Source organism: Montipora capricornis, chromosome 8 (assembly GCF_036669925.1).
Source record: "Montipora capricornis isolate CH-2021 chromosome 8, ASM3666992v2, whole genome shotgun sequence".
Taxonomy (NCBI): Eukaryota; Metazoa; Cnidaria; class Anthozoa; order Scleractinia; family Acroporidae; genus Montipora; species Montipora capricornis.
In genome coordinates, this window is record NC_090890.1 from 18,488,585 (window position 1) to 18,503,584 (window position 15,000).

The following is a 15,000-nucleotide window of genomic DNA, read 5'->3' on the forward strand; positions in this document are numbered from 1 at the left end:
TGAACAGTAAATCCGAGGTCTGTTGCCACGCCCATTTTGGCGTACAATGCATTGAAATGTTGTTATTATGCTTGCTGGCTGGGAAACTTTCGCCCGGCCCTGCAGGCAAACGGAATTTGTAGTCCTTTTCTGCTGGGAGTGCGGAGCAGATAAAAATTTCACAGCAAGTAGAGAAATTGCTCGGAAAAAGCTAATTTTTTGTTTATTAAACAGCCGTGATATATTTTGATGAATATGGAAAAAAATGGCTTGTTTCAGTAGGTGCCCCTGGCAAATACTGCGCCATTGACAGAAATCGAGCGCGTGCGACTAGGGCCCCTAGTTTGGCTCGTGATGCATCTTATGAGTGGCAAGAATCGTTTTGTGATTTAATGGCACAAACTGCTTTACCTATAAAAGAAAGCTTCTGGATAAGTCAAACGAAGATTTAGCCCATGTCTCCTGTAACCATTGGCATGGAAAAAAATCCATTTCTGGGTTTACAGAGGAAAACAGCAAACTTTTTTTGCTTTAGATAGAAAGGTAAAATAGCTCTTTGGTGGTTTTTATTGCTTTAAATGATTTTCGGCAGACTTTTGACATCAAGGTCGCTTGATGTCGTTTGAACTTTTATTCCTTGCCGTATTTACATAATTTACCCATCCCCGCAAAGTTGTTATGATCAAATACTTACGTACATTCCCATGCCACAGGATAGAGTCTTGGTCATATTGGTTTTCACTTTGAATTTTTTTTTTGTAACAGAAAAAGACAAGTGTAGCAGAGGATTACTTTGGAAGCGGAGGAATATTCAGCATTACAGTGTACAGCGGCCTTTCGTTGTTTTTAGCTACGATTGCTGCCGGGTTTGGCTGGGAGATGTACAAGAAAATGATAAGGCAACGCAAAGCCTATCGTGGACAGTCAGGTGAAAAAAATAACCATGAGAAAGATAATTTATCACCTTGAAGCCACAAGTTTGGATTTGAATATCAAAAGATATTTGACGTCAATGTTTGTAAAAAGATATCTTCGCTATATTCAGTCTTTAGTGTAAATCTTACCTTGCAAATGGTCACTCAGCAGCTCCTTGCGCAGCTCTTTTAGAAATAGTAGTGACCTCTCGGTATTGGAGCAGTCGTTCAAATTTAATAGCGGAGTTCCGCGCGCGCTTTTTTCCCGCGCGCGCATAACACCATTGTAAAGAAAATATGGCAACCCATCAATGCGAGAATCTTGGTTTTATTGCTATGACATGATCGACCGTCCGTACGTACGTACGTCCACCCCTCCATGTATGCCAATGTGGCCAGTAGCATGCTAGTTTCTAGTATACATCTTTGATATTGGACAGCCATGTTTTGATCAATTGACACCTGTCAAAACAAGGTATCCGCTGACCAGTATCACCTGACCATATCGCGGGCCCAAGCTTAGAGCTCGCCGAGAACAGCTTTTTTTTAAGTTGACCGCTGACCAGGTACTAGTTTTCGATTGGATTGCTGGATCAACCCAGGTGAACTCACCTAAACATAAACGAACCTTCTTTTTTTCGCGCGCTTTCTGTGGCTCGACGCAAGCTACACGGCCATACTACATCAACTATAGTTCTTACACAGTCAACGCTTTTCGTGTTCATGTGGAAAACGGTTTGGAAGATGTTTTCTTTCTGCATTTTTCGCTGGTTTCAATCCAGTTTGACATATTATGATAGCAGTGGTCCACACTGGTGGCTACGCTGTTATTCAAGTTAATTGCAAGCATCGGATGGATATAAACTTAAAGCTGAGTGTTTATTTTTAATTTGCTTAGAGCTGGTTTTGTCTCTGTATGGCAATTTTTGGCATATCTTTAGAAGCTCTGATAAGGTTACATGATGCCTGGAGGACCTATGTCTAGAACAGAGACGAAAGGAGAGCGAAAGAGAACGACAACGACAAAACAGAGTACCACTAATAGCTCATACTTAAGGGAAGAAGATACTTCACAAAAAACGCGTTTTGATGTTTCCGGTTGCTGCTTTAATGATTAAAGCATTTTCTTTGCTTTCTTCTACAGAATCACGAAGCGATGAGTACGATATCGCTTTTTCGAGTGAAATTTACTTTGGAATTCACCAGTTTGGCAATAAAATTTTTCTTGAACCACATGCGTTTTAAAAGAAGACAAGCACACCCTCAGCGAGTGAATGGAAAGGGAAAAAAGCCATTTCAGAGTCAACTCGTCAATAGCCAGCGAATAGGAATCACGCTAAAATTAGAAGCCATAAAAACAAATTTTGTCAGTTCAAGTTGCGTATTTTTAAAAGGTGGTTTAATCGGTTCTTCCTTTGTTCAGGAATGAAAATCGAATTTTTATCGTCAACTGGAATTAAATAACAATTGTACATCATAATAGTCGTCTCGATAGAGCAATGAAAATGCCCTTCATGTGCTTCAACGACAGCATTTTTAAAACTCACAAATCTGAAAGATCAGCTTAAAATTCCAAACGAGTCCACCCTGCCCATATGCGCCGGCGCCATTTAGCAGCCTCGCCTTTTTGCTTTGCTCAACATGGCAGCAACAAATAAAGAGTCTTCGGGGGCTGATATCCAGGTAATCGAGAAGAATCCTGAGTCATCTCAAGGTAAATCTATGATTTCTGAGGGAGATAATACAGCAGATGTTATTTCACAAGCGATTCAGCGCCAATTAACGGAGATGCTGCCCAATATGATTCACGAAACACTAGCAAAGAAAAACCTCGACCAAACTCTCTTTCCCGGTTAGCCACCGGGTCAAGACAAGGCTCAAATGCTTCTTTATCTGTCCGGTCAGCCGCCGGGTCAACACAAGGCTTAAATAAGGGTCATGTTGAAAACAGTGACCCGCCCTTGTCCCAATGTGGAGTCAGTATTTACTCCAGTTCTTGACGACTATTTAGGCTCCCTTGTTACTGCAGCAAAAGGAGTTGATAAAGAAGCAAAGAAACACCAAGACCAGCTCTTGGATATTGTTGGCCCATTAAACATGGCCTTTGAACACATCTCCCCATGGCAGGAAAACGAGGATGATTCAGGTTCCATTACTTTACCAACACAAGATGTAGATGGCCTGTATACATGTTTTTCCAAGGCCATCACTTCACTGGGGTCTGCGAATGCCCAGTATAAAGTTCAAAGAAGGAAACAAGTGTTGGATAAGCGGAACCCTCAAAATGAGCTCCTTAGCTTCTGAGCCATTCCCGGATGCAGGAAAAAACCTGTTTGGTCCATCCTTTGAAGAAAAGGTGAAGAAAAGGAATGAAACGGTGAAGATCCTTTCTAAGGCGGGCTCCAGGAAGTCAAACATGCAGTTTTTTCGGAGAGGGACCTCCTCCCAATTCAGGCCAGGGCGAGGGGATCAATTTCCTAGAAGATGGTCAAATCACCAACCAGGCTTCCCAAGCAAAGGGAGAAGCTCATATTTCAGAGGCCGGGCCAGAGCAGGGGCAAATTCCCGACTGCTCAACCAGGTCAGAACTCTGTTCCACCCCAAAGTTTCCAGTTGTAGTCGCAAACCAGTCAGATACTGATATGTTACCAGTTAAAGAGAACTTAACTTTTCCAAAAGTAAAGTTGTTTTTGAGCAGTTTAGGCCTTTCTTCGGTAGAGGCCAACCACCTGCCTATAGCAGGTCGATTACACTTCTTTGTAGAAAACTGGCAAGTAGTTACAGACGACCCTTGGGTACTTTCAGTTATGTCAGGGTACCATATCCCCTTTACAATCACACCACACCAGGATTTTCTTCCCTCTCACCAAGTGTCTGTAGAGGACGAACTTTTGATAGACAAAGAATGAGGAGGGCTAATTCAAAAACAGGTATTCCATCTGGTTTCAGAACACGATTACAACACAGGATTTGTCAGCAACCTGTTTGTGATCCCCAAAATTGTAGGCGGACAAAGACCAGCCTTTAACCTCCGCCTGTTAAATCAATTTATAAAATACGGTCATTTCAAAATGGAGGGCATACATATGCTCAGAGACCTACTAAAACCAAACGATTTCATGGCGAAGATCGACTTGAAGGACGCCTACTTTACAGTTCCAATTTGGAAAGGCCATCAAAAGTCCCTCAGGTTTCTCCCATTTGGAATAGAAAGTGCCCCCAGGGGCTTGACCAAGATTCTGAAACCGGTGATAGGCCTGTTAAGGAGGCAGGGAATTCGTCTAATAATTTATTTGGACGATTTTTTACTGATGGCCTCTACCAAAGAAACTCTGTCGTATCATCTTCTAAAAATGTTAGGATTTGTGCGGAATTACCAAAATCCCAACTAAACCCTACACAGTCAATGGAGTTTCTGGGTTTCCGTATAAATATAGCCTTCCATTGGACAAAGTAAAAGGTATCAGAAAAGAGTGTCAGAAAGTTCTGGAAAATCCAGATATCACGATAAGAAAGCTCGCTCGGCTCCTAGGGAAACTAAGTGCTTCGATCCAGGCAGTATTCCCAGCACCCCTTCATTACCGTCACATCCAAGCAGTCAAAAAGCGTGGTCTAGCTCTTCATGGGCCTACGAGTCCCAAGTATGCTCGACTACAGAAGCACTCGAATAACTTAAATGGTGGAGAGACCATCTTTCTGCTTGGAACGGGAGAGCAATTTTACAGAGCCCTCCTCAATTGACAATCGAGACAGATGCTTCCACAATGGGATGGGGAGCATGCTGTGGAAATTTTCAGACCAGAGGCCTTCGGTCTCAGTCAGAAAGGTTATTACACATAAACTGTCTAGACATTCTAGCAGGCGGGTTTGCCCTGGAATCATTCCTAAGAAACAAGTGCAATATCCATGTAAAACTAATAATGGACAATACAACAGCAATAAGTTATATAAACGAAATGGGTGGGCCCACATCAGTGGTCCTGTCAAGCCTAGCCTTCGACCTTTGGCAATGGTGTCTAGAACGGTCCATAACAGTCGAACCACACCAATTGCCCGGATGATTAAACATTGTGGCCGATTTCAAATCCCGGGCTCGTCCAGATACCAGCGACTGGCAACTGGATCCGTGCACCTTTCAGGGGATCAACAACAAGTCGGGCCCCTTCACAACAGATCTTTTTGCAAGCAGACTGACAGCACAACTACCCAGGTTTGTGAGCTGGAAGCCTGATCCAGAGGCAGAGGCAATGGATGCCTTTACTCTGGATTGGAGCCAGCGCAGGGGATATGCATTTCCTCCCTTTGCCCTAATAGGGCGGTGTCTGAGGCATGTTCTGCGGCAGTCAGTCTCTCAGTTGACAATTGTGGCTCCAGTATGGGAAACTCAACCGTGGTACCCGTTGTTACTAGAATTGTCGGTAGACAATCCCATGTTACTCCCATCCTTCCCAGGACTGCTGACAAAGGGAACGATCTACATCCTCTTGTCCACCTTCAACTAGCCGCATGGCTAGTCTCAGGAGTCGATATGAAGGTTCAACAGTTTCACAGCCAACTCAAAGACTGCTTCTGGCTGCATGGTAATGCATAATGAGGCTTGGACGCGTTTTCTTGATCTGCGCTATTCTACCGTTTTTTCTCCTTCCAAGATGTTTATTTCAAGACTACGAAAATGGCAGACCAGTTGCAACATATCTGTGCATGTCCAGGAGCTTTTTGGGCTCGGGAAATCAGATTTTTATGACAGAAAATCCAGTTTCTTCTGTTTTGCCATCGCTCTCTCTTGGTTCCATGAATATCATCGTCTGCTATGTTAACAATAGCAACAATTTTGCCGGTAATCAACCATTGTCTTCCGGGTCATGGAATGCTGCAATCACACAGATTAATGAAGCGTTGGTGTCAACGTATATGACTCCTTGGCCTGCATCACAAAGGCAACGAAAAATCAGAAGGCATAAACGTCCATGTGCTTATTATTCCAATACAAGAGCTTCTTTTCATGCTCTGTTAATTGGAGATCTTGTGTTTAAGTTGAATCCTGGTCCCACTGGTAAGTGCATAGCAGTTGTTGTTTCAACACGCAGTGATCACCGACACATAGCCATCTCGCAATCTTGGAAACTTAATTAACACCAATTGTTCCACCAGACTGAATGGACATCATTACCCAATGAAATTACGCACATTCAATGCTCGTTCGGTCAAAAACAAGAGCGCTGACATCGTGGACTATGTTTGCGATTGTAAAGCTGATCTTTTTGCTATTACGGAGACTTGGCTGAGCGCCGATGATGCGGCTGTACGGGCGGAATTGTGCCTTGACGGGTACAAGTTTATAGACCACCCCCGCCTTGGACGTCGTGGTGGTGGAACAGGACTAGTATATCGGAGTTCATTGGGCATTAAGAAAGTTGACGCGGGAGAAAGGGCTTCGTTTGAATTCTCCTAGTGGATTGTTACGTCACCATCTGTCTCTCAAGCTACTCGATCTCTTGGAGTCTTTTGGTCTTCGGCAACACGTCAGCCAGCCTACCCATGTTCACGGACACACACTGGATCTCATTATCACCCGATACTCCGATCAAATTGTCCAGGATGCACCACAAACTGGTCGCTTTATTTCGGACCATGCATCGCGTCTTTGCCAGCTGTGACTACTAAGGTGGTCACTTACGGGAAACTTCAATCAGTGGACATGGATTCACTCAAAAATGACTTAGCTGCCTCTGAATTATGTCAAAAACAACCTGAAGAATTATCTAATTTCGCCCCGGAGGGAGTTGACGCGCTTTTATGTAACTATAACGCTACTTTGTCCAGAATTATCTATGCACATGCTTATCTTTAAGCTCCTTCTGCCCTCTTACTGAAAGTGATGTAAGTACTCTCATCAAGAAGTCAGCTAAGAAGTCTTGCCTAATCGACCCTATGCCAACATCACTGGTCATCGGTTGTCTCGATGTGCTCCTTCCTGTCATCACGCGCATAGTGAATTCATCGCTGTCCTCAGGCTACTTCCCTGCTGAGTGGAAGGAAGCCCTTGTGCGCCCTCTTTTAAAGAAGGCTGGCCTTGATCCGGTTGTCAAAAACTTACGACCCGTGAGTAATCTTCAATTTCTATCAAAACTGACAGAACGTGCTGTATTTGACCAAACATATAATCGAATGATGGATCTTGACAAGAGAAAATGAGGGGACAGAGAGGGAGGCTCCCGGTCCAGCACTTGGGATATGTCATGTCCACCAAAGTTATTTTTAGACGAGCAGAAGTCTTGCGAGACGTCCGCATGCTGGCCTACCTCGGTCCGATGCTTGAAAGAAAATAAATATTCATCAGCCTTCCACGTGCGCCGTCATTTTCTCTTTTCACTAAGAACCTAAGAGCGAGGCAAGACTGCATGCGGACGTCTTGGAAGACAGACTTCCGCTAGAACAAAGACTTCTGCTCGTCTAAAAATAACTTTCGTGGACATGACATATCCCGGCCAACGCCCTGAGCCTCCGTCTCTGTCCCCTCATTTTCTCTTGATCTTGGCCTATATCCTCTGTTTCAGTCTGCATATAGAAAAGGCCACAGTACCGAGACTGCACTCCTAAAAGTCCAGAATGACATACTAATGAATATGAACCGCCAGCACGTGACACTTTTAGTTCTTTTAGATCTCAGTGCGGCTTTTGATACGGTAGACCACAAAATCTTACTTCATCGTCTACATTCGAGTTTTGGCATCACAGGAACGGCTCTGAAGTGGTTTGGGTCGTACCTTTCCTACCGATCACAACGCGTCTTTTCAGGAGGCTGTCTTTCTGACAGTATCAAGCTACCATATGGTGTTCCTCAGGGTTCATGTCTGGGACCTCTGCTATTTACCATCTATTCTAGCAAGTTATTTGAGGTGATAAAACATCATCTCCCTGTAGCACACGCATATGCTGACGCTACACAGCTCTACTTGTCCTTCAATCCTAACACCTCATCAAGTCAATCTGAAGCAATTAAAGTGATGGAACTCTGCATAAAGGCAATCAGAGCATGGATGATTACTGACAAGTTAAAGTTAAACGACGACAAAACTGAATTCTTAATAATCGGTACAAGACAACAGCGTAGCAAAGTTCATATCGAGTTAAGTTATCAGTCGGTGATGTCAGCGTTGCTCCTTCTTCTGTTGCGAGAAGTCTTCGAACTTGGTTTGATACCAACCTCAGCTTAGTGACGCACATTGCTAAGACATGCAAGGCTGCATTTTATCATTTACATAATATAAGACGTATTAGGAAATTTCTCACGATGACGTCCACCAAGGTACTAGTGCATGCTTTCATAATGGGACGCATTGATTATTGTAACAGTCTTCTTTTTGGTTTACCGGTCACTCACATCAATAAGCTGCAACGAGTGCAAAATGCTGCGGCTAGGCTGATTTGTTCAATTCCGCGCTTTAGCCACGTAACTCCCGTTTTATACTCCCTACATTGGTTACCAGTTCAATTCAGAATTGATTTTAAGATTTTAATAATAACTTTCACGGCCATACATGGTCATGCACCTAAGTATATATGTAATCTTATGCATATTAAGAATCCTTCCACTTATGGTCTCCGGTCTAATTCTGAACTTTTGTTAGCACCTCTGTCCACAAAAACTGAGAAAACACTCGGTGACAGGGCTTTCACTGCTGCTGTGCCAGCACTTGAGAACAACTTGCCGAGTGAAATACGGGAGGAGGAAAATTTTGAGCGTTTTAAGTCTAAATTAAAGACATTTTTATTTAGAGCAGCTTACCCTTGAGCGCTCTTCACCTTCACACCACAATATAAACCAGAATTGTAAATAACTACTTTTTAACTTTTTTAACTTGTTTTTTAATCTTAGTTTTTACATTTGATCATATTCACATGTTAATTTGCGCCTAAGAAATATTATTAAATATTATTATGGAGAACCAGAACAGAAACGTATTCTTCAGCCTGGAGAAAGTGGACTTGTTGATGTTGTGAACGACAAGTCAACCCCTTCCAACGTCTTTATATTCAGTGTTAAACTTCCTGGCCAGTCAATTTGAGGCAGGCCTGGAGTATCGTACTTTGAATGTCTATCGCTCAGCTCTGTCTGCAACACACCCTCAAATTGAAGGTTACAATGTTGGAGAGCATCCCCTTGTAGTTCAGCTATTAAAAGAGATTTTCAATTCCCGTCCACCAACACCGAGATACACATATACATGAGATGTTAGCGCAGGTACGAGTTATTTGGAAAGCTTGGGTCCTTATGAGAAACTCTCATTAAAGCAACTTAGCAGAAAGCTAGCATTTTTGCTCGCTATTACTTCTGCAGAAAGGGGCTCAGAATTAGTAGCCCATAATTTACGGCTCAAACGTTTTCACCCTGAAGTGTTTCTTTTAATCTCCCAGAACTTCCTAAAACGCTTCGGGTTGGAAAACCTTTAAAGACCTCCTTTCATTCTTGTTTCCCAGAAAATAAGTTGCTTTGTCCATGTTCATGTCTTAGCGAGTATGAAATGCGAACACGGGCTTTTAGGCCAGAATCAGTTTCTGAACCAAACAAGTTATTTCTCTCGGTTAATAACCCACATAAGCCTGTGAGTTCTGCTACCCTTTCTCATTGGGTTAAGAATTGTCTGTTGGAAGCTGGTATTGACAGTCAAGTGTTCAAGGCTCACTCCACGCGTGGAGCAGCTACCTCTGCAGCATTAAGAGCAGGCATCTCTATTTCAAAAATAGTCCGTCTATCTGACTGGACCAAGGAGACCACTTTCAAACAGTTTTATTACCGTCCGGTTTGGAACGCTCGTGTTGATCGCTCTGTTTTATCTAGCGCTGCAGTTCAGCAAGGATCTTGAAGTTTTGAACATACATTGTTATATCGAGACGAGTAATTATGATGTACAATTGAAGATTATGCAAAGGCTGCTTGCAGCCTGCAGTATAATTATAATTGTACGAATAATAGGAGGCAAGATATAACAATGTAAATTCCCTCCCAACACTTTCCCATTTATGTATATTAATGTTGATGTTCTAATTTCTTTTCGGATTGTTAGCCACCAGTTGTTATGCTCCAAAAAAAGGCGAGGTTGTTAAAGGGCGCCGGCGCATATGGGCAGTGTGGCCTTGTTTTGAATTTTAAGCTGACCTTTCAGATTTATGAGTTTTAAAAATGCTGTCATTGAAGCAAATGAAGGGCATTTTACATTGTTATATCTCGCCTCCTATTATTCGTACAATTATAATTATACTGCAGACTGCAAGCAGCCTTTGCATAATCTTCAATTATCTGCACTATTTTGGACATAAAAAAAAGTTGATTTGTTTGTTTGTTTTGCTCTAAAATGCGAGCGAACAATTGCTTTATTTTCGTTGTGCCTCGACAGTGACAAGAACATTTTGCCCTATGCTATAAACACGTAATCGCAATGAGTAAATTAGGGGGAAATATCACTAGCTTTCAGAAGTTTGTTTAAAGCACCTAAACGTTAAGTGTTGGAGTGGATCTTGTTTGAAGTTCGTTCTTTCTTGGTTGCATTGCAGCATTTTGCCGATTCTTGTTCCAAGCCAACCTGGCGTGTTTCAATGAAATACATCAAAATACGGATGATCTCGTTTTCAGAGATAAAGTGGAATAAAGTACTTCAGTAAAACTCTTCTTTGACCTTGAACTAAAAACGTTTTTTTTAATGGCTTCTAATTTTAGCGCTATTGCTGGCTATTGACAGTTGACTCTGAATTGTTTTTTTCCCTTTTCCATTCGCTCGCTGAGGGTTTAAGAAAAATTCATTGCCAAACTGATGAAATCCAAAGTAAATTTTACTCAAAAACCGATATCGTACTCATCGCTTCGTGATTCATGCGATATCGGTTTTTAGCGTAAAATTTACTGTGGAATTCACCAGTCAGGCAATTAATTTTTCTATAGAAGAAAGCAAAGAAAATGATTGAATTATTAAAGCAGCAACCAGAGACATCAAAACGCGGACAATTCAAAACTTTTTATTTTCACTTACCCTAAAGGCAGTAAGAATAAATAACCAGGGAGCTCCGCTTTTAGGCTTAGCTAAATCTATATATTAGAGATGAAGCTTCTCACTGCCAACGTTTTCATTTAAGGCGTGTTTTAAATCACGGATAAACAGAGACTCTAATCTTGCAATGCATGTCTGATCGACCAGTTGCTAAATTGACAGAAACACAGAACATTTTAAAGCTTTAACAACAAATTGTCACGAATCTGCAATTGCTGATCATGTTTTCTTAACCAACCACAGAATAAAGTGGGATCATTTTGAAATTTTAGCAACTGGTCGATTAGACATGCATTGTAAAATTTAAGAGTCTCTGTTTATCCGTGATTTAAATCCAGCCTTAAAATGAAAACGTTGGTAGTGAGGATTTTTATCCCTAGTAGTAGCATCTTTCTTGTCGTTTTATGCCAATCAATTTCGTTAGTTCCCAGTCCGTTCAGTTGTATTTTTGAATTTAAATTTATCTTTAAATGATGATGTATAAACGTTAAGTGTATAAAAAGTTATGCAGTTCAAGCAAATATTTGTAACCGCTGTTGTTTTTTTATTCTTATTGAAACTGAAATGGCCCAAGTCAAAGAATTTTTATGTTTCAAAATAAGAGTGCTATGTGGAGTTCATTTTTTGTGACAGACAAAAATCTTACCAAAACAGAAACGCTCAAGAACAAATTAGAGTGGATCTTTGTCCATCGCGAAAGGTCCTTTGTTCGATTTTGTATGGATAGCTCTATAATGTTTGTGGTTAGCGAGTGAGCGCGATAAAAAGCGTCGGTCCAACTTCCACAGCAAAGCGAAATCAAAATGGCGGACTGATCCGTTAAGAAGGAGACACGCGACTTACCTTCTCTTCCCGTCGACGACTCGGATATTGCCCATCTTTGGGGGAGTAGTTTCCCAGTTTGTTCTCAAAAGGCCAGTAGACTCACCTACCCCTAGATAAAATATTTTGAGATACTTACCCACCAGAGAATTCGAAGAATTTTCAACCTCTTATTTTGCGTCAAGTAGGGCATTATATTGTGTTCGACCCTTTCGAATATTGACATCTGACGACGGAATTTTGGTTTACGAAATATTATTCTGCTTACTTGAGATATCATGTCCCGTTCTAAACCTAATAGTTCTCCGTCCTTCGGACTTCGCACTGAAAATGTAATAAAAATAGGGGGTCACCGTGCTCGTTCCCATGGTGCGATGCTAAAGAACACGGCTATTTGAGCTACTTAAGCGTTGATAATTGCCGCGCATCCCCAATGTTGGACAAATGTAGCTCGATTTTATGAATGAACTCCAAGATGTAAAGCAGAGCGTGGTGTCATTCCATGGTTAATTCAAGTACGTACCTAAAAAAGGTATTTGAATGGCTCCTTCCGTACAATTTTATGAAATTTGCCAAAATACTTCGGCCAGAGATTTTTGCTAATTTTTTCACTTCTTCATGAAAACACCGTCCTCAGCAAATATATTAAATAAAAAATGGGCGTCACCGTACTCGTTCAGGAGAAAATAGCCATTCCTTGACGGATTAAGCTTGGCGTCAATGAAAATCCATCATTTTATCAATGTCCTCGCACTACTGCGTGCGCCAATGACGCAAGAAATTATGCGCAGTAGGGTTGCGCAATGGAAAACCAGGGAATCACTCTAAAACTTTTGTCATCTCTGGTGAATGTCTGTTCGTGTGGAAAAGCTGTGATCTAGTAAGCTTCGTCTAGGATAAATCAGTCCCAGCGCTACTTTTTCTTTCTCAACTAATGGCTCTCTAGAAACCATCTATTTAACCTGCTAAGTAAGAAAAATAGCAAAATTATTACCGCTGACAAACTCACCTACTATGTCATGCAAAATAAAAACAGTTTTAATCCAGGAGTTACATGCCTCGACGGAATTTGATAGCCGACGATCAAATTCCCTCAAGGTACTATGTTACGTGTTTCTATTTACAGAAGTCACCCTTGACAGTGCTCCTGTTTCACCTGAAAATGTGGACACCCAGCCTATCCCAAGACTTTTGTTTGGCCAAGAACCCTCAGAACAACTTTTCTCCAAGCAAAGTATGGAGGTAGTTAAGATGGATCAAGAACTGGATAACTTTCAGAAACACTGGAAAGGAAGGCGTGATGCTATGTTAGAGCGACATCAACAAGAACAGGCTGGGAGCACAGGCTTACCCTTTGTTACTGAAAAAATATAACTCTTTCTACAATTTCTTCTTAACTTAACAATGAAAAGTTTATTTCCCATTTTCAAGTGACAAATATAAAGCTGCGAAGGCCTTATGATAATGATATTCCACTTTTGTTTTCCTTACATGTACATGTAATGCAAGTGTTTGTACTGAGCAATATTTCAAAAACGAGTGCGAGTGCATTTCCAAACGCAAGAAATCATGTAAACCACGAGGCCGCAGGCCGTTTGGAAATCGAATGAAGCACGACGCACGGGTATTTTAAATTATAATTTCAATCACAAATCAAAATTTTTTTGTACTCCTCATGGTAGCTCAGAAGGATGTGAGAGCTGTTAGCAAGAACCCATTGCCAGATCAAAACCAACAAGACGCTCTAAAAAAAGCGTACACTGGGTTGACTGCGGTACGTGTTACACAAAAACAGAAGGCACTGAATTGGGTGGTATTGAACTGCAGGGTTCCAGTTAATTCCAGAGTTTTGAAGCAAGCAACCGTGGACAATTTTCCTGTCGGTGTACGTTGGATCAGTGGCTTTATCTGATCGGCGTTATTTCAAGTTGACAAACTAAATATTTTAAGCAAGAATCGATACAACGTAGATTTGATTTTAGTGGTGTACTATATTTTGGCTGGCCAAACCAGCCTTCTTCAGGTACAATGAGAGTTTACATTGAATTGCTTCTATGTACAGCTAAATATATATATAATTGAATAAATGTTTTGAAAGAAAATTTGCCCTGAGCGGGATTTGAACCCACGTCCCCCCATTACTAGTCGGGTGTGATCACCACTACACCACCAGGACAACCATGCTGGCAACACAGCCATCGAAGAGGTGATTTACGTGGTTAGGGCGTGGGCCTCCTGAGAAATTTTCTTTCAAGGTGACAAGGTAGGGGAGCCTATACTCCACTTGAAATCTAAGGGTCAAGTTAATGAACCACGACCGTAGTCAACTTAGGGGATGACAAGGAAGGATCCTCGAAGGATACAGGCTAATTTCATTTTATAGAGAGTGTAGGAGAGAAACCCTGACAATGCACACCCCAAATAATCATACTTTTAATTGAATAAATGTTTTGAAAGAAAATTTGCCCTGAGCGGGATTTGAACCCACGTCCCCCCATTACTAGTCGGGTGTGATCACCACTACACCACCAGGACAACCATGCTGGCAACACAGCCATCGAAGAGGTGATTTATATATATATATATATATATATATATATATATATAAATATATATATATATATATATAAATGTGGAGGTCGAGTCAACCTTGGCATAAAGTGCTCAATGCTGTGGTAGCAGAGCTAAGTATACATAAATTGAAAGATTAAAGAGGACGCATCGATTCTCTGTTACTCTGAGTTTCGCGCCTAAGCGCTCGTCAGACAGAACTTTCTGTCTGACGAGCGCTTAGGCGCGAAACTCAGAGTAACAGAGAATCGATGCGTCCTCTTTAATCTTTCAATTTATATATATATATATATATATATATATATATAATGAAATGACGTGACGTGACGTGACGTGACGTGACGTAAAATTGAAATGACGTCAATGACATGAACTGATTCCTTTCGAAGAAGGTATGTTAAAACTAATTCATAACATTGAATTTGATGACAACGCCTCCAAATGCAATTTCCAGAGAACATTATACACCGACATCGAAACAAAAATCAAGAAACCAAATAATCTACTTATTCCTGCTGACAAGACTACAAATTATTATTCAATGAACACTGCAACCTATGAGAAGCTGATTACCGAGAATGTAACGAAAACATACAAAAAGTCATGCCCCAAAGTTATAGACCAACTAAACTCCCAATCCGCCAGAGTAGCTAAAAAACTTGGATTAG

General features: G+C 41.4%; 1 protein-coding gene across 2 annotated transcripts in view; it reads left to right on the forward strand.

Moving 5' to 3' along the window:
* The window catches only part of LOC138060156 (uncharacterized), a 79,401-nt gene extending 65,691 nt beyond the window's left edge, over positions 1–13,710 (forward strand). For both annotated transcript variants that reach the window (XM_068905875.1, XM_068905872.1), the window contains 2 exons: positions 745–907; positions 12,888–13,710. In XM_068905875.1, coding sequence (XP_068761976.1) covers positions 745–907; positions 12,888–13,135 — 411 coding nt within the window. In that variant the 3' untranslated portion in view covers positions 13,136–13,710. The remainder of the gene's footprint in view (positions 1–744; positions 908–12,887) is intronic.
* The last annotated feature ends 1,290 nt before the right edge of the window (positions 13,711–15,000 follow it).